Raw genomic sequence first — 25,665 nt, 5'->3', positions numbered from 1 at the left:
ATTATTATTATTATTATTATTATTATTATTATAACGGGCATGACGCGCCCTGTCACGTCATGACATTGCTGGTTTTATATGAGCAGAGGAGCATGTTCGGCAGCGCACAATCACAGAGTACTTACAAGTAGACAGAAAAGGGAAAACGGACGCATTTTGGCTTAAAAACTAACGATAAAGGTGAAGTTATAACAATGAAACACCCTCAGGAAGAGGTGCTTTAAGACATGGATAGCTAGTTAGCAGCGAACGTCCATCCGCAGTCGACAGTGTCTTAGCTACTTCTAAATCACTAATCCTGGTCTCCATGGAGACAAATATAGTAAGTTTCTTACAAGTATCATCCCTGCAGGACGAGGAATAGCTAAACATGCTTCACTACACACCGTAGGAGGATACGATAGCTCACCGCTAACAGCAAGCTAGCACCCCTGAATGTAAACAAATGCCATGGGTGGATCTACACCTGACATCCACTGTAATGATACCAAGTACTATAGCGTATCTAGTCATACTACATAGTATACTATACTTCTGTAAATATATATGCTATATATAATAGTACCTTTTGACTGTACTTAAATATAGAATATATGTATAATATATTCATATTATTCACATGTGAATAATGCTGTATAATAGACTGTATTTATATTATTCACATGTGAATAATGCTGTATAATAGACTGTATTTATATTTTTCCCATGTGAATAATGCTGAATAATAGACTGTATTTATATTATTCACATGTGAATAATGCTGTATAATAGACTGTATTTATATTATTCACATGTGAATAATGCTGTATAATAGGCTGTATTTATATTATTCACATGTGAATAATGCTGTATAATAGACTGTATTTATATTATTCACATGTGAATAATGCTGTATAATAGACTGTATTTATATTTTTCACATGTGAATAATGCTGTATAATAGACTGTATTTATATTATTCACATGTGAATAATGCTGTATAATAGACTGTATTTATATTATTCACATGTGAATAATGCTGAATAATAGACTGTATTTATATTATTCACATGTGAATAATGCCGTATAATAGACTGTATTTATATTATTCACATGTGAATAATGCTGTATAGTATTTATTGTCTATTGTGAGCGAACTGTTGCGCTTTATTTCCCCCAAGGATCAATAAAGTACTTTCTATTCTATTCTATGATTACATCGATATTTTTTATCGTCACAAAATATTTTTTCCTATTTTTGAAAATTCATATTATGTTTATAAAGTCAGTAAATATGTCCTTGGACACATGAGGACTTTGAATATGACCAATGTATGATCCTGTAACTACTTGGTATCGAATTGATACCTAAATTTGTGGCATCATCCAAAACTAATGTAAAAAAATCAAAGAAGAGAATAATAAGTGATTATTACATTTGAACAGAAGTGTAGATAGAACATGTTAAAAGAGAAAATAAGCAGATATTAACAGTAAATGAACAAGTAGATTGATAATCCATTTTTACAGCTTGTCCTTTATCATTTTGACAAAATAGAATGATAAATGACACAATATGTTACTGCATACATCAGCAGACTAATTAGGAGCCTTTGTTTGTTTACTTACTAATAAAAGACAAGTTGTCTAGTATGTTCACTATTTTATTTAAAGACTAAATTACAATAATAAAGCCAATAATGCCATGTCTTTTGTGGTCCCCTTTATTTAGAAAAGTATCAAAAAGTATCGAAATACATTTTGGTACCGGTACTAAAATATTGGTATCGGGACAACCCTACCAGGAACTGACCTCAAGTTAGGGGGTTTTAGCCGCCATTCCTGCTGGAACGTCAACTGGGCCTCCTTCACCGCTCTGATCACCAACTCCTCGTTCTCCTCTGGGTGTGACGAACACGTGGCGTAAACCACCGCCAGCACTTGAGGGACTGCACACAAACAAATGTTAGCATGCTGGGATTGAAGGGTGGAGGGATTGCTGCGTTGGTGGAGTGATGGATGAAAAGATGGTGTTGTATTAGTCGTGTGATGGCCGATGAGCCATGAAGACGCCAACGAGGAATCGTCAAACAAAAAGCTGGATTTGTTTCAGCGAGCCTCAAATTGGAACTGCAGCTTCCAGGAGAAAGAGTATGGGCCTGATTACTCTTCTGATGTCCTCTCAGGTCACATACCTTTTACACGAAGACCCTCACTCTTCGTAACTCTAGCCTTGTAGCCTGCCAGTCTTGCTTGGTATTTTTATGTATTTTTATCTATTTATCTATGTTCTTCTGTGTTATTATGAATTTGCACTAAATTAGTTTTGCTTACAATTTCGTTGTACAATGTACAATGACAATAAAGATACATTCTATTCTATTCTATTCTACAAAGCCCTGTTTGTTGCCGGGCCAGTCAACCTATTTCCTGTGACCGGTTTGACTCGGGTGACCCCCGCCCCCTATCCTCTACTCCTACTTGTGAGGGCTTCCTACCAGATGTTGCTAATGTGTTTACACTTCCTCCTAAAATCCGACTGCTGCTATCCTTTAAGTTCCCCAGTGTCCTGGGGGCAATAGCCACCACTCTCTGGAGAGCTTGTGATGGATATCTGCACCCGAAGCTATTTAAGGGCATATTTCCTTAATAGGATAATCCTCTAGAGGATTCTGTAACCAAATACAAATGCATGCTAGTTCACAATCATATAAGAAAAATGCACACTGTATATTTTACCACAATGGATCCAAACATGTGGATGGATGGTTGATTGATTGATTGATTGGTGAATGTATTGCTTGGATTCAAAATGACGTCACGGCTCATTGAATACGCGTGGTTGTCTGGTCCCAATGGGTACTTGGCGCCATTTAGCCTTTGTCGAAGAAAAATTTTGTTTTCGGCTGTACAAACCGTTTAAATCGCAAAAAAGAGGAAGAGTTCAAGATGTTATGGAAAAAAGACGACAAAATGACCACGCACTCCAGTCCAAGGGCGCAGAGCCGAAGAATGTGATCACTTCGTTAAAGGTTTGTTTGATAGACTTTTAACGTTTAGTGTTTCCCATTTAAGTATTATCTTTTGATTGTTTGTGTTTCTTAAGACATATTTTTGCTATGAGTGTTTCGTAAAGCACCAACTCCGCGAGACTCAATAAAATAAATCAAATGTGACCAAAACCCAAAAGAGTTAAGTTTTTACCAAAGGCAACACTCATAAATGAAGCTTTCAAAGCCTGCACGTTGGAGTTCAACCCAGTGGACGAGAGGGTAGCTTCCCTCCGCCTTCGGGTGGGGGGTTGGCTCCTGACTGTTGTTTGCGCTTACGCACCAAACAGGAGTTCAGAGTACCCACCCTTTTTGAATTCACTCGAGGGAGTACTGGAAAGTGCTCCGCCGGGTGATTCCCTTGTTCTACTGGGGGAGTTCAACGCTCATATTGGCAACGACAGTGAAACCTGGGAAGAATGACCGCCCGGATCTGAACCCGAGTGGTGTTTTGTTATTGGACTTGTGTGCTCGTCACAGATTGTCCATAACAAACACCATGTTCAAACATAAGGGTGTCCATATGTGTACTTGGCACCATGACACCCTAGGCCGCAGTTCCATGATCGACTTTTTAAATGTGTCATCGGATTTGCGACCTCATGTTTTGGACACTCGGATAAAGAGAGGGCCGGAGCTTTCTACCGATCACCACCTGGTGGTGAGTTGGCTGCGGTGGTGGGGGAGGATGCCGGACAGACCTGGCAGACCCAAACGGATTGTGGGGGTTTGCTGGGAATGTCTAGCACAGTCTCCTGTCAAAGAGAGTTTAAATTCCCACCTCTGGAAGAACTTTGAACTTGTCACGAGGGAGGTGCTGGACATTGAGTCCGAGTGGACCATGTTCCACACCTCTATTGTCGAGGCGGCTGATTGGAGCTGTGGCCGCAAGGTAGTTGGTGCCTGTCATGGCGGTAATCCTAGAACCCGCTGGTAGACACCAGCGGTGAGGGATGCCGTCAAGCTGAAGAAATAGTCCTATCGGGTTCTTTTGGCTCATAGGACTCCGGAGGCAGCGGACAGGTACCGACACGCCAAGCGGTATGCAGCTTCAGCGGTCGCAGAGGCAAAAACTCGGACATGGGAGGAGTACGGGGAAGTCATGGAAAACGACTTCCGGACAGCTTCGAAGTGATTCGAGACCACCATCCGCCGCCTCAGGAAGGGTGCATGGTGAGGATGGTGTTCTGCTGACCTCGACTGCGGATGTTGTGGATCGGTGGAGGGAATACTTCGAAGACCTCCTAAATGCCACCAACACGTCTTCCTATGAGGAAACTGTGCCTGGGGAATCTGTGGTGTGCTCTCCTATTTCTGGGGCTGAGGTTGCCGAGGTAGTTAAAAAGCTCCCCGATGAGATCCGCCCGGAGTTCCTTAAGGCTCCAGATGCTGTGGGGCTGTCTTGGGTGACAAGACTCTGCAACATCGCATGGACATCGGGGGGTGGAGGTTCCTCTCTTTAGGAAGGGGAACCGGAGGGTGTGTTCCAACTTTCGTGGGATCACACTCCTCAGCCTTCCTGGTAAGGTCTATTCAGGTGTACTGGAGAGGAGGCTATGCCGGATAGTCGAACCTCAGATTCAGGAGGAACAGTGTGGTTTTTGTCCTGATCGTGGAACTGTGGACCAGCTCTATACTCTCGGCAGGGTCCTTGAGAGTGCATGGGAGATTGCCCAACCAGTCTACGTGTGCTTTGTGGACTTGGAGAAGTTATTCGACCGTTTCCCTCAGGAAGTCTTGTGGGGAGTGTTCAGAGAGTATGGGGTATCGGACTGTCTGATTGTGGCGGTCCGCTCCCTGTATGATCAGTGTCAGAGCTTTGTCCGCATTGCCGGCTGTAAGTCGGACCCGTTTCCAGTGAGGGTTGGACTCCGCCAAGGCTGCCCTTTGTCACCCATTCTGTTCATAACTTTTATGGACATAATTTTCAGGCGCAGTCAGGGCGTAGAGGGGATCCAGTTTGGTGGCTGCAGGATCAGGTGTCTGCTTTTTGCAGATGATGTGGTCCTGATGGCTTCATCTGGCCAGAACCTTCATGTCTCACTGGATCGTTTCGCAGCAGAGTGTGAAGCAACTGGGATGAGAATCAGCACCTCCAAGTCTGAGTCCATGGTTCTCGCCCGTAAAAGCGTGGAGTGCCGTCTCCGGCTAGGGGAGGAGACCCTGCCCCAAGTGGAGGAGTTCAAGTACCTCAGAGTCTTGTTCACGAGTGAGGGAAGAGTGGAACGTGAGATCGACAGGCGGATCGGTGCGGTGTCTTCAGTAATGCGGACGCTGTATTGAGCTGTTGTGGTGAAGAAAGAGCTGAGCCGGAAGGCACAGTTCTCAATTTACCGGTCGATCTACGTTCCCATCCTCACCTATGGTCATGAGCTTTGGGTTACGACCGAAAGGACAAGATCACGAGTACAAGCAGCCCAAATGAGTTACCTCCGCCGGGTGGCGGGGCTCTCTCTTAGAGATAGGGTGAGAAGCTCTGCCATCCGGGAGGAGCTCAAAGTAAAGCCGCTGTTCCTCCACATCGAGAGGAGCCAGATGCGGTGGTTCGGGCATCTGGTCAGGATGCCACCCGAACGCCTCCCTAGGGAGGTGTTTCGGGCACGTCCGACCGGTAGGAGGCCACGGGGAAGACCCAGGACACGTTGGGAAGACTGGCCTGGGAACACCTCGGGATCCCCAGGTAGGAGCTGGACGAAGTGATTGGGGAGAGGGAAGTCTGGGCCTCTCTGCTTAGGCTGCTGCCCCCGCGACCCAACCTCGGATAAGCGGAAGAAGATGGATGGATGGATGAATAAAAATGTTTATAAAAAAAGACGCTAATTTGTTATCTAATTCCAGCAGAAAGAAAACAAACCATCTCGCTCTCCTTTCTTCTTCATCAAGCCTCCGTTTGAAGTGTTGCACATTATTCATTCTCTTCGCCTGTCCTGTGTTTACATTTTATAGATTTCAGCGAGTCTGCTTTTTTTTAATTAGTTTATTTCTTTTAATAAAGTGTTTTTAACCAGTAACTATTGACAGGAACCATTAAACAGCTCTTGCATTTACTTTCAGTCTCTGAAGTAAAGCGTGTGCGCAAGTGCGTGTGCGTGTGTGCGTGTGCGTGTGTGTGTGTGTGTGTGTGTGTGTGTGTGTGTGTGTGTGTGTGTGTGTGTGTGTGTGTGTGTGTGTGTGTGTGTGTGTGTGTGTGCGCACGCAAACCATTGACTGAAATGGAGCGAGGCACTCGATGCACACCAGGCATTAATTAACATCCCCATTAGAAAGTATCTACACTGGCAGAAATGTGGAGGTGGACAATCAATGAGAGCAGCTGCTTTCATGGCCCCAAAAGAAAAGACTCCACCTGCTTGATGAACAACGACAACAACAACAAAAAGCAAAAAGCAACAGATGAGTCGGTGACCCTCTACTACTGAGCAGCAAATCATTAAAACTTACCTAATTCCCCCTGTTGGCTCCAAAAAGTAATTACATGAACATTATGATGCTGAATCTGAGCCAGTTCTAAAGATGTAGTTTGATGCTGTGTAGTTCTTATCTGTAGCAAACTACTACTTGGAGGGATGGAGGATGCATTGGTGGATGGATGGATGGATGGATGCATAAATGCATTGGTGGATGGATGGGTATATGGGGATGGATGCATTGTTGGATGAATGATGGAAGTATGCATTAGTGGATGGAAGGATGGATTAATTGATACATTAGGGGATGGAAGGATGGATGATGCATTAATATATCGGTGGGTGAATGGATGAATGTGTAAATGCATTGGTGTATAGATGGATGGGTATATGAGGGATGGATGCATTGTTGGATGGATGGATGGGTGGATGGATGGATGGATGGATGGATAGATGATGGACAGATGCATTAGTGGATGAAGAATGGATTAATTGATACATGGATGATGCAAAAATACATTGGTGGATGGATGGATGGATGGATGGGTGAGGGGATGGATGAATGGATGGATGGATGGATGGATGCATTGGTGGATAGATGGGTGGGTATATGAGGGATGGATGCATTGTTGGATGGCTGGGTGGATGGATAGATGATGGACGGATGCATTAGTGAATGGAAGGATGGATTAATTGATACATTGGGGGATGGATGATGCAAAAATGGATGGGTATATGGGGTGGATGAGGCATAAATACATGGGTGGGTGAGTGGATGGATGGATGCATGTATAAATGCATTGGTGTATAGATGGGTGGGTATGCGAGGGATGGATGGATGGATGGATGGATGGATGAATGGATGTATAAAGGCATTGGTGGATAGATGGGTGGGTATATGAGGGATGGATGCATTGTTGGATGGCTGGGTGGATGGATAGATGATGGACGGATGCATTAGTGAATGGAAGGATGGATGAATTGATACATTAGGGGATGGAAGGATGGATGATGCATTAATATATCGGTGGGTGGATGGATGGATGGATGGATGGATGGATGGATGGATGATGTATAAATGAATTGGTGGATAGATGGATGGGTATATGGGGGGTGGATGAGGCATACATACATTGGTGGGTGGGTGGGTGGATGGATGGATGCATGTATAAATGCATTGGTGTATAGATGGATAGGTATACGAGGGATGGATGGATGGATGGAAAGATGGATGGATGGATGGATGGATGGATGGATGGATGGATAGATGATGGACGATGCATTAGTGGATGAAGGATGGATGAATTGATACATTGGGGGATGGATGATGCAAAAATACAAACGTTTGTACATTGGTGGATGGATGGATGGATGGATGGATGTATAAATGCATTGGTGGATAGATGGTGGGTATATGAGGGATGGATGCATTGGTGTATGGATGGGTGAATGGATTAATGATGGATAATGCATAGGTGGATGGATGATGGATGGATGCATAGGTGGATGGATGATAGGTGGATGGAAGAATGACTGGATGCATAAATTTATTGGTGGGTAGATGGCTGGAAAGATGGATCGATGGACAGATAGATGCAAAAATGCATTGGTGGATGGATGAATGGACGGATGATGAATGGGTGGATGGATATATGATAGATTCATTGATTCATTGGTGGATGGATGCATAAATGCATTGGTGGATGAATGGGTGAATGTATGGATGATGGATAATGCATAGGTGGATGGATGATGGATGGATGCATAGGTGGATGGATGATGGATGGATGCATTGGTGGATGGACAAATGGCTGATGCATACATTTATTGGTGGGTGGATGCTGGAAAGATGGATCGATGGACAGATAGATGCATAAATGCATTGGTGGATGGATGGGTGAATGTATGGATGATGGATAATGCATAGGTGGATGGATGATGGATGGATGCATAGGTGGATGGATGATGGATGGATGCATTGGTGGATGGACAAATGGCTGATGCATACATTTATTGGTGGGTGGATGCTGGAAAGATGGATCGATGGACAGATAGATGCATAAATGCATTGGCGGATGGATGGATGAATGGACGGATGATGAATGGGTGGATGGATATATGATAGATTCATTGATTCATTGGTGGATGGATGCATAAATGCATTGGTGGATGAATGGGTGAATGTATGGATGATGGATAATGCATAGGTGGATGGATGATGGATGGATGCATAGGTGGATGGATGCATAGGTGGATGGATGATGGATGGATGCATTGGTGGATGGACAAATGGCTGATGCATACATTTATTGGTGGGTGGATGCTGGAAAGATGGATCGATGGACAGATAGATGCATAAATGCATTGGCGGATGGATGGATGAATGGACGGATGATGAATGGGTGGATGGATATATGATAGATTCATTGATTCATTGGTGGATGGATGCATAAATGCATTGGTGGATGAATGGGTGAATGTATGGATGATGGATAATGCATAGGTGGATGGATGATGGATGGATGCATAGGTGGATGGATGATGGATGGATGCATTGGTGGATGGACAAATGGCTGATGCATACATTTATTGGTGGGTGGATGGCTGGAAAGATGGATCGATGGACAGATAGATGCATAAATGCATTGGTGGATGGATGGGTGAATGTATGGATGATGGATGATGTATAGGTGGATGGATTCATTAATACATTAGTGGATGCATGCATTAATGGATGGAAAGATGACTGGATACAAAACATTTTTGAGTGGGTGTATGGATGGATGGATGGATGCATTGGTGCGTGTGTGGTGTGGTGTGGTGTGGTGTGTGTTAGTATGATAACAAGGTGGTTGACACACTAACACTTCAAAGCATGATGGATGTCGTCCTTCTGCTGTGCTATCAGAGCGTCCATCCTGCTCTGGGCCACGGAGCCGTGCGACAAGTCCTGCAGCAGGTCTGTGTCTGGACATAAACACCACATGAGTGTTCGACAATGAGAGGACATGTTCTCACTCTTTACCTCTGTTCTCTTGCAGCATGAATTCAAGAGGATTGCTGACCGCTGACATGGAGCAGCTGGGCGTCAACAGGATGAGACGCACTCTGCTAAGACGCTTGTCACCGCTGGTCAGAGACTGGAAGACCTCAGGGAGCAGTTTCACATCTAGAAAATATTGACATTGACACTAAAGTTATGATAAAACATAAATATATTGATAGTTTTGCCATATTTTGCCTACTCTTGCAGCCCGTATCGGCAATGACTTGCAATAGCGCCTCCTTCTGGGCGGCTGTCAGGTGACTGACGCACGCGAAGACTTTGGACTTGTCTTTACATTTGTGTCTCATGAGCAAGGCAGTGTGAGAGACAGTGAAGCCAGAGAACCTGCCCACCAGGAGGACGTCACCCTCCTCCGGTAGCAGGGGGATCGCCGCATTTGGGGTCAGGCAACAAGACTTGTCCTGGTCAGAAATTAACAAATATTAGCTCAAATTGATACATTGGGGGATGGATGATGCAAAAATACATTGGTGGATGGATGGATGGATGTATAAATATATTGGTGGATAGATGGGTGGGTATATGAGGGATGGATGCATTGTTGGATGGTTGGGTGGGTGGATAGATGATGGACGGATGCATTAGTGAATGGAAGGATGGATTAATCGATACATTAGGGGATGATGATGCATTAATGCATCGGTGGGTGGATGGATGGATGTATAAATGCATTGGTGGATGGATGGATGAGGATAAGGGGGGTGGATGAGGCATAAATGCATGGTGGGTTGGTGAATGGATGGATGGATGGATGGATGGCTGGCTGGATGGATGGATGGATAGATGATGGACGGATGCATTAGTGGATGAAGGATGGACTAATTGATACATTGGGGAATGGATGATGGATGGATGGATGGATGGATGTATAAATGCATTGGTGGATAGATGGGTGGTTATATGAGGGATGGATGCATTGTTGGATGGCTGGGTGGATGGATGGATGATGGACAGATGCATTAGTGAATGGAAGGATGGATTAATCGATACATTAGGGGATGATGATATATTAATACATCGGTGGGTGGATGGATGGATGTATAAATGCATTGGTGGATAGATGGATGGGTATATGGGGGGTGGATGAGGCATAAATACATGGTGGCTTGATGGATGCATGGATGGATGGATGGATGGATAGATGATGGACGGATGCATTAGTGGATGAAGGATGACTAATTGATACATTGGGGATGGATGATGGATGGATGTATAAATGCATTGGTGGATAGATGGGTGGTTATATGAGGGATGGATGCATTGTTGGATGGCTGGGTGGATGGATAGATGATGGACGGATGCATTAGTGAATGGCAGGATGGATTAATCGATACATTAGGGGATGATGATGCATTAATACATCGGTGGGTGGATAGATGGATGTATAAATGCATTGGTGGATAGATGGATGGGTATATGGGGGTGGATGAGGCATAAATACATGGTGGCTTGATGGATGCATGGATGGATGGATGGATGGATGGATGGATAGATGATGGACGGATGCATTAGTGGATGAAGGATGACTAATTGATACATTGGGGGATGGATGATGGATGGATGTATAAATGCATTGGTGGATAGATGGGTGGTTATATGAGGGATGGATGCATTGTTGGATGGCTGGGTGGATGGATAGATGATGGACGGATGCATTAGTGAATGGAAGGATGGATTAATCGATACATTAGGGGATGATGATGCATTAATACATCGGTGGGTGGATGGATGGATGTATAAATGCATTGGTGGATAGATGGATGGGTATATGGGGGGTGGATGAGGCATAAATACATGGTGGGTTGGTGAATGGATGGATGGATGGCTGGCTGGAAGGATGGATGGATGGATGTATGATGGATGGATGCATTAGTGGATGAAGGATGGACTAATTGATACATTGGGGGATGGATGATGGATGGATGGATGGATGGATGTATAAATGCATTGGTGGATAGATGGGTGGGCATATGAGGGATGGATGCATTGTTGGATGGCTGGGTGGATGGATAGATGATGGACGGATGCATTAGTGAATGGAAGGATGGATTAATCGATACATTAGGGGATGATGATGCATTAACACATCGGTGGGTGGATGGATGGATGTATAAATGCATTGGTGGATAGATGCATGGTATATGGGGGGTGGATGAGGCATAAATACATGGTGGGTTGGTGAATGGATGGATGGATGGATGGCTGGCTGGATGGATGGATGGATAGATGATGGACGGATGCATTAGTGGATGAAGGATGGACTAATTGATACATTGGGGGATGAATGGATGGATGGATGGATGGATGGATGGATGTATAAATGCATTGGTGGATAGATGCATGGGTATATGGGGGGTGGATGAGGCATAAATACATGGTGGGTTGGTGAATGGATGGATGGATGGATGGCTGGCTGGATGGATGGATAGATGATGGACAGATGCATTAGTGGATGAAGGATGGACTAGTTGATACATTGGGGGATGGATGGATGGATGGATGGATGGATGGATGGATGGATGGATGGATGGCTGGATGGATGGATGGATGGATAGATGATGGATGGATGCATTAGTGGATGAAGGATGGACTAATTGATTCATTAGGGGATGGATGAGGGATGAAATTATGACTTTTGTCATAATTTTGCCAAGTAAAAATTCAAATTATTATTATAACATTGCCCACATTTTTTAAGTTTTCTTATAAAATTGTGACTTTCGTGGAGTAAAATTACGACTCTTTTCCGAAAATTGCCAAAATGTTAAGTTTTTCTTGTAAAATTGCGACTGTTATTGAGTAAAATTCCAACTTTTATCATAATATTGCACCAACGTTCAGTTTTCTTGTAAAATGTTGACTTGCGTTGAGTGAAATGAGGACTTTTATTATAATACTGCCAAGATTCTAAGTTTTTCTTCTGAAATTGTGACCTTTTTCTTGTGAAATTCTAACTCATTTTTCACAACAAGCTTTTTTATATTTGCATAGTATGTATATATTATTAATGTTGTAAATACACATCTTCATATATCTAGAAAGGGTGGTTCTAAAGATGGAGGCATTATTCTCAGGTCTCAAGAAGGTAATAAATACAAGTGTGTGTGTGTGTGAGTGTGTGTGTGTGTGTGTGTGTGTGTGTGTGTGTGTGTGTGTGTGTGTGTGTGTGTGTGTGTGTGTGTGTGTGTGTGTGTGTGTGTGTGTGTGTGTTCTTGTATTTCTACCCTTCTTAAGACATCAACAAGGAAACGTAGCTTCCATATGAGGAGGTGTGAACAAGTGAGGACATAAATCATGGTCCCAATAACATTGCATCTAATAGACAATGTCTCATTTGCACCCCTGCTGGTGAAATCTATCAAAATTTGGGTGGTCCCAAAAAGGAAGGCTTTTTCAAATTGACTGTGTATCGGTTTTAAAAGTGCTCCCCCTCTGATCAACAAATGAAATAACAAGTGTGTGTAAGAAATTTAAATGTGCCCCCTTTGGCCAAAATTAATTAAAAAAAAAAATATATATATATATATATATGTGTATATAGAGACATACTGTAATAACTTGAAGTGAATAATGAAGATTAAAAAACAATTAAAAACAAAAAATAAAAATGATTAACTAAAAGCAGTCTTTTTCTTACAATGTGTAGACTTCTTTCTTATAAAACGAGGAACAATTTATCATATTCTTTCTGTGTCTGTAATATTGCAATATTTTCTTGTAAAATTATTACTTTATACTGCAAAATGGCGACATTTGTCATATACAATTCTAAATTTTATCCCAATATTACCAATTTTTTTGTTCTTGTAAAATAGTGACATTTTTTGAGTAAAATTATGACTTTTGTCATAATTTTGCCAGGTAAAAATTCCAATTATTATTATAACATTGCCGACATTTTTTAAGTTTTCTCATAAAATTGTGACTTTTGTCGAGCAAAATTACGACTCTTTTCCGAAAATTGCCAAAATGTTAAGCTTTTCTTGTAAAATTGCGACTGTTATTGAGTAAAAATCCAACTTTTATCATAATATTGCACAAATGTTCAGTTTTTCTTGTAAAATGTTGACTTGCGTTGAGTAAAATGAGGACTTTTATTATAACACTGCCAAAATTCTACATTTTTCTTGTGAAATTGTGACCTTTTTCTTGTGAAATTCCAGCTCATTTTTCACGACAAGCTTTTTTATATTTGCATAGTATGTATATATTATTAATGTTGTAAATACACTTCTTTATATATCTAGAAAGGGTGGTCCTAAAGAGGGAGGCATTTTTCGGAGGTCTCAAGAAGGTACGAAATACAAGTGTGTGCGTGTGCGTGTGTGTGTGTGTGTGTGTGTGTGTGTGTGTGTGTGTGTGTGTGTGTGTGTGTGTGACCTGCAAAATGAGTTTATGGTCCTGAAGCAGCTTGGTGGACTCCAGAGTCGCTTTCACCCAGGCGGGAAACACCAGCACGTCGTCACAGTGGGGGTCCTGGCAGAAGGTCTGTCCTTCCAACTGCTCCACTGAACCCACCTGAGAGAGGCCAGCACCCTTCAGCACACTTTGGACCTGGTCCAGACTGGAAGCGAAGGACAGTTGCACCGATAAAGGATGAGCGAGAGGGATGACATAAAAAATAGTCGTGCATAGAAATGCCAGGTGGCCTTTTAAAAGGACATTAAAAGTGTAATAACAGCGTGCAAAAAAATATTAGGGAAAAGACACACTGTGACACACACACACTTGTTGTGACCTTTACGATCTCAGAGCTGGCTGAGGGTTGTTGCTGATTGAATCTGTCCTCAGTGGCCAGATTTACACCTAAGAGAATCAGCCCTGTCCACGTTGTACATTGTAACACAACCTTACACACTCTCTCTCTCACACACACACACACACACACTCACACACACACCAGAGGAGTTTAATTGGGTGTCAGCTGGTCACCTGGGCTGTAAAACACAGGGAGACACCCCCAAAACCCAACGCGAGAGTGTGTGTGTGTGTGTGTGTGTGTGTGTGTGTGTGTGTGTGTGTGTGTGTGTTCTTGTATTTCTACCCTTCTTGAGACATCAACAAGGAAAAGGAGCTTCCATATGAGGAGGTGTGAACAAGTGATGACATAAATCATGGTCCCAATAACATTGCATCTAATAGAGAATGTCTCATTTGCACCCCTGCTGGTGAAATCTATCAAAATGAGGGTGGTCCCAAAAAGGAGGGATTTTTCAAATTGGCTGTGTCGGTTTTAAAAGTGCTCCCCCTCTGGTCAACATATGAAATAACAAGTGTGTGTAAGAAATTGAAATGCGCCCCCATTGGCCAAAATTAATAAGGAAAAAAATAATGTATATATATATATATATATATATATATATATATATATATATATATATATATATATATATAATTTTTTTTTTTTTTTTTTTTTTGGTAATTGGTTTTAAATCTTCATTATTTACTTCAAGTTATTACAGTATGTCTATATATATATATATATATATATATATATATATATATATATATATATATATATATATATAAATAAATATTACAGTATGTCTATATATATATATATATATATATATATATATGTATATATATATAGACATACTGTATGTCTATATATATATATATATATATATATATATATATAGACATACTGTATGTCTATATATATATATATATATATATATATATATACATATATACATATATACATATATATATATATATATATATATATATATATGTATGTGTGGGGAAAAAAATCACAAGACTATTTCATCTCTACAGGCCTGTTTCAGGGAGGGGGGGTACCCTCAATCGTCAGGAGATTTTAATGGGAGCATTCGCATACCATGGTTTATATAGGGCACAGAGTGGGTGGGTACAGGCTGGCCTAGGGGCGTGGTGATTGGCTCATGTGTTACCTAGGAGGTGTTTCCGTCTATGGCGGCATGTTGTTACAATTTCGCTGCGCTTGTTGAGGGATGACAGGTCTGGACGGTAAATAATAAACAGTTTCTCTTTCAAGCATAGGTTGCATCTTTTATTACCACTATTGTAAGGTGTGCTGGATGCAAGAATTTGCCATGTTATTGAATATTCAACATTATTGTCTTTGAGGTCCCAAATGTGTTTGCTGAGTTCTGTGGTATTTCGCAGGTTTTTGTTCCTGAAAGAAGCCTTGTGATTGTTCCATCTGGTTTTGAATTCACCCTCGGTTAATCCTACATATGTGTCGGATGTGTTAATGTCCTTGCGTATTACCTTAGATTGGTAGACAACTGATGTTTGTGAGCACCCCCCGTTGAGGGGGCAATCAGGTTTCTTTCGACAGTTACATGCTTTGTTGGTTTTGGAGTCGCTCTGTCTGGGGGTCGACGGCTCATTTGCAATTGTTTTGTTGTGGTTTGAGATGATTTGTCGTATATTGTTCATGCAGCTGTAGCTCAATTTAATGTTGTTCTTGTTGAATACTTTTCTTAGGTTGTTGTCTTTGGGAAAGTGTTTGTCAATCATTAACACATCCGACACATATGTAGGATTAACCGAGGGTGAATTCAAAACCAGATGGAACAATCACAAGGCTTCTTTCAGGAACAAAAACCTGCGAAATACCACAGAACTCAGCAAACACATTTGGGACCTCAAAGACAATAATGTTGAATATTCAATAACATGGCAAATTCTTGCATCCAGCACACCTTACAATAGTGGTAATAAAAGATGCAACCTATGCTTGAAAGAGAAACTGTTTATTATTTACCGTCCAGACCTGTCATCCCTCAACAAGCGCAGCGAAATTGTAACAACATGCCGCCATAGACGGAAACACCTCCTAGGTAACACATGAGCCAATCACCACGCCCCTAGGCCAGCCTGTACCCACCCACTCTGTGCCCTATATAAACCATGGTATGCGAATGCTCCCATTAAAATCTCCTGACGATTGAGGGTACCCCCCCTCATGAAACAGGCCTGTAGAGATGAAATAGTCTTGTGATTTTTTTTCCCACACATAGATATATTGCGCTCTACTACGGTATCGAGCACTATTTTTTGGATAACCTTATTAAGACATATATATATATATATATATATATATATATATATATTAACTAAAAGCAGTCTTTTTCTCACAATGTGTCGACTTTTTTCTTATAAAATTAGGAACAATTTCTCATAATCTTTCTGTTTCTGTAATATTGCAATATTTTCTCGTAAAATTATTACTAAGTATTTCTTTTTGATACAAAATGATTACTTTTTAATGCAAAACGTTGACATTTGTCATAAAATTCTGACTTTTAAAACAATATTGCCAATGTTTTTGTTGTTCTTGTAAAATAGTGAATTTTTGTTTGGTAAAATGATGACTTTTGTCATAATTTTGCCTAGTAAAATTTTGATTATTATTATAATATTGCAAAAAAAAATTAAGTTTTCTTATAAAATTGTGACCTTTGTCGAGTAAAATTACGACTCTTTCCAAAAAATTGCCAAAATGTTAAGCTTTTCTTGTACAATTGCGACTGTTATTTTTCATAAAATTCAGACGTTTACCACAATATTGCCAATGTTTTTGTTGTTCTTGTAAAATAGTGGAATTTTTTTAGTAAAATTATGACTTTTGTCATAATTTTGCCAAGTAAAATTCCAATAGTTATTATATTATTGCCAAAATGTTTAATTTCTTATAAAATTGTGACTTTTGTCGAGTAAAATTACGACTGTTTTCATAAAATTGCCCAAATTTTAAGCTTTTTTTGTACAATTGCGACTGTTATTTGTCATAAAAATCAGACATTTACCACAATATTGCAAAATGCTTTTGTTGTTCTTGTAAAATAGTGGAATTTTTTGAGTAAAATTAGGACTTTTGTCATAATTTTGCCAAGTAAAATTCCAATAGTTATTATATTATTGCCAAAATGTTTAATTTCTTATAAAATTGTGACTTTTGTCGAGTAAAATTACGACTGTTTTCATAAAATTGCCAAAATTTTAAGCTTTTTTTGTACAATTGCAACTGTCATTTGTCATAAAATTCTGACTTTTATCACAATTTTGCCAATGTTTTGTTGTTCTTGAAAAATAGTGGAATTTTTTGAGTAAAATTATGACTTTTGTCATAATTTTGCCAATTCAAATTCCAATAGTTATTATAATATTGCCAAAATGTTTAAGTTTTCTTATAAAATTGTGACTTTTGTCGAGTAAAATTACGACTCTTTTCATAAAATTGCCAAAATGTTGAGCTTTTTTTGTACAATTGCGACTGTCATTTGTCATAAAATTCTGACTTTTATCACAATATTACCAATGCTTTTGTTGTTCTTGAAAAATAGTGGAATTTTTTGAGTAAAATGATGACTTTTGTCATAATTTTGCCAAGTAAAATTCCAATAGTTATTATAATATTGCCAAAATATTTAAGTTTCCTTATAAAATTGGGAACAATTTCTCATATTCTTTCTGTTTCTGTAGTATTGCAATATTTTCTTGTAAAATTATCACTTTTTTATGTAAAACTTTTTATTTTTTATTGAAAAATGATTACTTTTTAATGCAAAATGGTGACATTTGTCATAAAACTCTGACTTGTATCACAATATTGCCAATGTTTTTGTTGTTCTTGTAAAATAGTGAAATTTTTTGAATAAAATGATGACTTTTGTCATATTTTGGCAAGTAAAATTCCAATAGTTATTATAATATTGCCAAAATGTTTAAGTTTTCTTATAAAATTGTGACTTTTCTCGAGTAAAATTGCGACTCTTTTCATAAAATTGCCAAAATCATAAGCTTTTCTTGTACAATTACGACTGTCATTTGTCATAAAATTCTGACTTGTATCACAATATTGCCAATGTTTTTGTTGTTCTTGTAAAATAGCGGAATTTCTTGAGTAAAATGATGACTTTTGTCATAATTTTGCCAAGTAAAATTCCAATAGTTATTATAATATTGCCAAAATGTTTAAGTTTTCTTATAAAATTGTGACTTTTGTCGAGTAAAATTACGACTCTTTTCATAAAATTGCCAAAATTGTAAGCTTTTTTTGTACAATTGCGACTGTCATTTGTCATAAAATTCAGACTTTTACCACAATATTGCAAAATGTTTTTGTTGTTCTTGAAAAATAGTGGAATTTTTTGAGTAAAATTATGACTTTTGTCATAATTTTGCCAAGTAAAATTCCAATAGTCATTATAATATTGCCAAAATATTTAAGTTTTCTTATAAAATTGGGAAAAATTTCTCATATTCTTTCTGTTTCTGTAATATTGCAATATTTTCTCGTAAAATTATCACTTTTTTTATGTAAAACTTTTTATTTTTTATATAAAATGATTACTTTTTAATGCAAAATGGTGACATTTGTCATAAAATTCTGACTTGTATCACAATATTGCCAATGTTTTTGTTGTTCTTGTAAAAATAGTGAAATTTTTTGAATAAAATGATGACTTTTGTAATCATTTTGGCAAGTAAAATTCCAATAATTATTATAATATTGCCAAAATGTTTACGTTTTCTTATAAAATTGTGACTTTTGTCGAGTAAAATTACGACTGTTTTCATAAAATTGCCAAAATTTTAAGCTTTTTTTGTACAATTGCGACTGTCATTTGTCATAAAATTCTGACTTTTATCACAATATTGCCAATGTTTTTGTTGTTCTTGTAAAATAGTGAAATTTTTTGAATAAAATGATGACTTTTGTCATATTTTGGCAAGTAAAATTCCAATAGTTATTATAATATTGCCAAAATGTTTAAGTTTTCTTATAAAATTGTGACTTTTCTCGAGTAAAATTGCGACTCTTTTCATAAAATTGCCAAAATCATAAGCTTTTCTTGTACAATTACGACTGTCATTTGTCATAAAATTCTGACTTGTATCACAATATTGCCAATGTTTTTGTTGTTCTTGTAAAATAGCGGAATTTCTTGAGTAAAATTATGACTTTTGTCATAATTTTGCCAAGTAAAATTCCAATAGTTATTATAATATTGCCAAAATGTTTAAGTTTTCTTATAAAATTGTGACTTTTGTCGAGTAAAATTACGACTCTTTTCATAAAATTGCCAAAATTGTAAGCTTTTTTTGTACAATTGCGACTGTCATTTGTCATAAAATTCAGACTTTTACCACAATATTGCAAAATGTTTTTGTTGTTCTTGAAAAATAGTGGAATTTTTTGAGTAAAATTATGACTTTTGTCATAATTTTGCCAAGTAAAATTCCAATAGTCATTATAATATTGCCAAAATATTTAAGTTTTCTTATAAAATTGGGAACAATTTCTCATATTCTTTCTGTTTCTGTAATATTGCAATATTTTCTCGTAAAATTATCACTTTTTTTATGTAAAACTTTTTATTTTTTATATAAAATGATTACTTTTTAATGCAAAATGGTGACATTTGTCATAAAATTCTGACTTGTATCACAATATTGCCAATGTTTTTGTTGTTCTTGTAAAAATAGTGAAATTTTTTGAATAAAATGATGACTTTTGTAATCATTTTGGCAAGTAAAATTCCAATAATTATTATAATATTGCCAAAATGTTTACGTTTTCTTATAAAATTGTGACTTTTGTTGAGTAAAATTACGACTGTTTTCATAAAATTGCCAAAATTTTAAGCTTTTTTTGTACAATTGCGACTGTCATTTGTCATAAAATTCTGACTTTTATCACAATATTGCCAATGCTTTTGTTGTTCTTGAAAAATAGTGGAATTTTTTGAGTAAAATGATGACTTTTGTCATAATTTTGCCAAGTAAAATTCCAATAGTTATTATAATATTGCCAAAGTTTTCTTATAAAATTGTAACTTTTGTCGAGTAAAATTGCGACTCTTTTCATAAAATTGCCAAAATGTTAAGCTTTTTTTGTACAATTGCGACTGTCATTTGTCATAAAATTCTGACTTTTACCACAATATTGCCAATGTTTTTGTTGTTCTTGTAAAATAGTGGAATTTCTTGAGTAAAATGATGACTTTTGTCATAATTTTGCCAAATAAAATTCCAATAGTTATTATAATATTGCCAAAATGTTTAAGTTTTCTTATAAAATTGTGACTTTTGTCGAGTAAAATTACGACTGTTTTCATAAAATTGCCAAAATTTTAAGCTTTTATTGTACAATTGCGACTGTCATTTGTCATAAAATTCTGACTTTTACCACAATATTGCCAATGTTTTTGTTGTTCTTGTAAAATAGTGGAATTTTTTGAGTAAAATTATGACTTTTGTCATAATTTTGACAAGTAAAATTCCCATTATTATTATAATATTGCCAAAGTTTTCTTATAAAATTGTGACTTTTGTCGAGTAAAATTACGACTGTTTTCATAAAATTGCCAAAATTTTAAGCTTTTATTGTACAATTGCGACTGTTATTTGTCATAAAATTCAGACTTTTATCACAATATTGCCAAGGCTTTTGTTGTTCTTGAAAAATAGTGGAATTTTTTGAGTAAAATGATGACTTTTGTCATAATTTTGCCAAGTAAAATTCCAATAGTTATTATAATATTACCAAAATGTTTAAGTTTTCTGATAAAATTGTGACTTTGAGTAAAATTACGACTCTTTTCATAAAATTGCCAACATTTTAAGCTTTTTTAGTACAATTGCGACTGTCATTTGTCATAAAATTCAGACTTTTATCACAATATTGCCAATGTTTTTGTTGTTCTTGTAAAATAGTGGAATCTTTTTAGTAAAATTATGACTTTTGTCATAATTTTGCCAAGTAAAATTCAGATTATTATTATAATATTGCCAAAGTTTTCTTATAAAATTGTGACTTTTGTCGAATAAAATTACGACTCTCTTCATAAAATTGCCAAAATGATAAGCTTTTCTTGTACAATTGTGACTGTTATTGAATAAAATTTCAACTTTTATCATAATATTGCACAAATGTTCAGTTTTCCTTGCAAAATTTGGACTTGCGTTGAGTAAAATGACAACTTTTATTATAACTGCCAAAATTCTAAGTTTTTCTTGTGAAATTGTGACCTTTTTCTTGTGAAATTCCAACTCATTTTTCACAACAAGCTTTTTTATATGTGCATAGTATGTATATATTATTAATGTTGTGAATACATTTCTTTATATATCTAGAAAAGGTGGTCTAAAGAGGGAGGCATTTTTCGGAGGTCTCAAGAAGGTAAGAAATACAAGTGTGTGTGTGTGTGTGTGTGTGTGTGTGTGTGTGTGTGTGTGTGTGTGTGTGTGTGTGTGTGTGTGTGTGTGTGTGTGTGTGTGTGTGTGTGTGTGTGTGTGTGTGTGTGTGTGTGTTGACCTGCTCCTGAGTGTGTTGAGCCATGCATAAAGCATCAGCCTGTTGGCTCTCTCCTGCTTCCCCCTCACACTCTCAGGCAGGATGCAGTGAACGGAGGTGAGTCCGTGTTTGATCCTGTACCGCGCCAGTGAGGCTTCCAGCTTGGTTTTGCACCTGAACACAACACACATTGTTTGGTTTTTTTTTCATTGCTCACCATTTCCTCCGAGGGCAAAGATGAGAAGAATCAGTTTGAGTGACGTCAATGTATTATTCCTTTCATATTTCAGAGGAGAGCAGAGAGGTGCAAGGACCTTCTCACAATCATCTGGTTTCTCTTTACCATTCATCTTAAGCATTACCATTACAATTAAAAGGGTCAATTGTCTTTATGGAGGTTAACATATTGGAAACCATTTTGCCAGCATGTGTATTCCGAGCAAAGTCAGAGCAAACGTATTGTGGATTTGCCCGATCACCACTAAAAATTAACCAGGGAAACTATTCCTTCAGGTTTTTTTATCGCAGATTTTTTCATATTTTGCATACCGTATTTTCCGGGCTATAAAGCACACTTAAAATCTTTTTTTCCCCCTCAAAACTCAACAGTGAGCCTTATAACCCGGTGCGCCTAATGTATGGAATATTTCTGGTTTTTGTTTACCAACCTCGAAGCTATTTAATTTGGTACATGGTGAAATGATAAGTGTGACCAGTAGATGGCAGTCACACATAAGAGATACATGTAGACTGCAATATGACTCAAGTAAACAACACCGACATTTTATATGTCCCATTGAAAATATGGAACATTACACACGGCGCTCAAAAATCTATCAAAATGTTTTAGTACGACTTTGGTAAGCTATGAAGCCACACCGCTTGAAGAATTGTACTGTGCTTCAACATAGGAGTATTATTATGGTGTGTGTATAAGGTAAGACATATTATCTGGCAATTTGTTTCGCAATAATATACAAAAGCAACTTTTCCTACCTTCTGGTACCTGCTGATCTGTATTTGGGATCTGCATAAGTCCTGAAAATGTGTGCAAGTCCGCCTTTGTAGTCCGTGCCGACACCGTAGTCGATAAGCTTCTTCTTTTTCCTCTATCTTCTTGTTATGGGACATTCATCCTCCGCTGTTGCCGTTTCTAATATAAAGTAGTGTAAAGTTCTTAAAGTTCTTACTTATATCTGTCAGTAAACTCGCCATGAAAGCACTAAAACATACCGGTGTAGTGAGTTTACATTATTCACCCAAGGAACTTTGTCAAGACTTGGTCCTTGGGTTTTGTTTTTCCGGAAGGCAACGGAAAGTTGGCTCGGGCGAGACGGGAATGTGAGTACATGATTTATTAAACACTATCAAAAAAAGAACAAACGAAAGGCGCACACAAGGGCGGAGGTAAAAAAAACTTGGCTAATGAAAACAAAAGTCTTGCACAAAGGCAAAAAGACTATGAACAAGAAACAAAAACTTACTTGGCATGGAACTGTAAACATGGCATGAAGAAGAGTGATCATAAAGAGTGATGTTGCCAGAAAGACAGCCTGGCAACTCGAAGCTTAAATAATAGTCACATGATTAGTGAAAACAGGTGCGTGACTCAAAACGTGAAACAGGTGCGTGACGTGACAGGTGAAAACTAATGGTTGCTATGGTGACAAAACAAGAGAGTGAAACCAGGAACCAAAAAGCGTCCAAAAAACAAACAGCACATGGCCAAACAAAAACATGATCAACACAGACATGACAAACTTTAGTTATTAGAGAGTTCTGGTCGGACGGTTTTTTACGGGACACATTTCCGGCGGATGAGGAGATGCTGCTCCGCTATTGATTGAAGTAAAGTCTGAATGTCATTAAAACAGCCCCATCTTTTGACACTTCTTCCACACCCGTCTTTGCACGCGAAGAAGAAGAAGGAGAAGGAGAAGAAGAAGAAGAAGAAGGAGGTTAGTAGAGCAGTAGTCCTAGAGGCAGCAGTAGTAGTAGCAGCAATAGTAGAAGTAGTTGTAGGAACCGAAGAAGCAGTATTAGTAACAGCAGTAGTAGTAGGAGCAGCAATAGTAGTAGTGGCAGTAGTAGTAGTATTACTAGTAGCAGCAGCAGCAGTATTAGTAGCTGCAATAGTAGTAGAAGCAGTATTAGTTGAAGCAACAGTCGAAGTAGCAGCAGCAGCAATAGAAGTAGTAGTAGTAGCAGAAGTATTAGTAGTAGCAGGCAGGCAGTATTAGTAGTAGCAGCAGTAGAAGTATTAGTAGTAGCATCAGTATTAGTAACCGCAATAGTAGTAGTAGTAGCAGCAGTATTAGTTAAAACAACAGTAGCAGTAGCAGCAATAGAAGTAGTAGCAGAAGTATTAGTAGTAGCAGCAACAGCAGTATTAGTAGCCACAATAGTAGTAGTAGTAGCAGCAGTATTAGTTGAAACAACAGTAGCAGTACCAGCAATAGAAGTAGTAGCATAAGTATTAGTAGTATCAGCAACAGCAGTATTAGTAGCCGCAATAGTAGTGGTAGTAGCAGCAATATTAGTTGAAACAACAGTAGAAGTAGCAGCAGCAGCAAGAGAAGTAGTAGCAGAAGTATTAGTAGTAGCAGGAGCAGCAGAATTAGTAGCCGCAATAGTAGTAGTAGTAGTAGCAGCAGTATTAGTTGAAACAACAGTAGTAGTAGCAGCAGCAGCAATATAAGTAGTAGTAGCAGCAGAAGTATTCATAGTAGTAGTAGCAGCAGGAGCAGCAGTATTAGTAGTAGCAGCAGTATTAGTAGTAGCAGGAGCAGCAGTATTAGTAGTGGCAGCAGCAGTAGTAGTATTAGTAGTAGCAGCAACAGCAGTATTGGTAGCCGCAATAGTAGTAGTAGTAGTAATAGCAGCAGCAGTAGGAGCAATAGAGGCAGTAGTAGTAGCAGAAGTATTAGTAGTAGTAGTAGTAGTAGCAGCAGCAGCAGCAGCAGCAATAGAAGTAATAGTAGTAGCAGAAGTATTAGTAGTAGTAGTAGCAGACGTATTAGTAGTAGCAGGAGCAGCAGTATTAGTAGTAGCAGCAGTAGTAGTATTAGTAGTAGCAGGAGCAGCAGTATTAGTAGTAGCAGCAGTAGTAGTATTAGTAGTAGCAGGAGCAGCAGTATTAGTAGCCGCAATAGTAGTAGTAGTAGTAGCAGCAGCAGTATTAGTTGAAACAACACTAGTAGTAGTAGTAGCAGCAGTATTAGTTGAAACAACAGTAGTAGTAGCAGCAGCAGCAATATAAGTAGTAGTAGCAGCAGCAGAAGTATTAATAGTAGTAGTAGCAGCAGGAGCAGCAGTATTAGTAGCAGCAGCAGTATTAGTAGTAGCAGGAGCAGCAGTATTAGTAGTGGCAGCAGCAGTAGTAGTAGTAGTAGCAGCAGCAACAGCAGTATTAGTAGCCGCAATAGTAGTAGTAGTAGCAGCAGCAGCAATAGAAGTAGTAGTAGTAGCAGAAGTATTAGTAGTAGTAGTAGCAAAAGTATTAGTAGTAGCAGCAACAGCAGTATTAGTAGCCGCAATAGTAGTAGTAGTAGCAGCAGTATTAGTTGAAACAACAGTAGCAGTAGCAGCAGCAGCAATAGAAGTAGTAGTACTAGCAAAAGTATTAGTAGTAGTAGTAGTATCAGCAGAAGTAGTAGTAGTAGCAGGAGCAGCAGTATAATAGTAGCAGTAGTAGTAGTATTGGTAGTAGCAGCAACAGCAGTATTAGTAGCCACAATAGTAGTAGCAGCAGTATTAGTTGAAACAACAGTAGTAGCAGCAGCAGCAGTATTAGTAGTAGTAGTAGTACTAGTAGTATTTGTAGTAGTGATGCCTTTACTAACCTTATTGAATGATCAGCCTGTTATG

The 25,665-nt window shown here is 38.5% G+C and overlaps 1 protein-coding gene across 1 annotated transcript in view; it reads right to left on the bottom strand.

The window, feature by feature from the left end:
* Positions 1–25,665, bottom strand: part of LOC133576845 (putative methyltransferase NSUN7) — a 102,714-nt gene that overhangs the window by 40,707 nt on the left and 36,342 nt on the right. The window contains exons 5-10 of the mRNA XM_061930188.1: positions 21,820–21,972; positions 13,884–14,067; positions 9,682–9,904; positions 9,462–9,605; positions 9,302–9,403; positions 1,793–1,928 (exon numbers count right to left, since the gene is read on the bottom strand). Coding sequence (XP_061786172.1) covers positions 1,793–1,928; positions 9,302–9,403; positions 9,462–9,605; positions 9,682–9,904; positions 13,884–14,067; positions 21,820–21,972 — 942 coding nt within the window. The remainder of the gene's footprint in view (positions 1–1,792; positions 1,929–9,301; positions 9,404–9,461; positions 9,606–9,681; positions 9,905–13,883; positions 14,068–21,819; positions 21,973–25,665) is intronic.

Source organism: Nerophis lumbriciformis, linkage group LG36, assembly GCF_033978685.3.
Source record: "Nerophis lumbriciformis linkage group LG36, RoL_Nlum_v2.1, whole genome shotgun sequence".
Lineage (NCBI taxonomy): Eukaryota > Metazoa > Chordata > Actinopteri > Syngnathiformes > Syngnathidae > Nerophis > Nerophis lumbriciformis.
The sequence above is the reverse complement of the archived record's forward strand: the minus strand, read 5'-3'. Positions and strand labels throughout refer to the sequence as shown.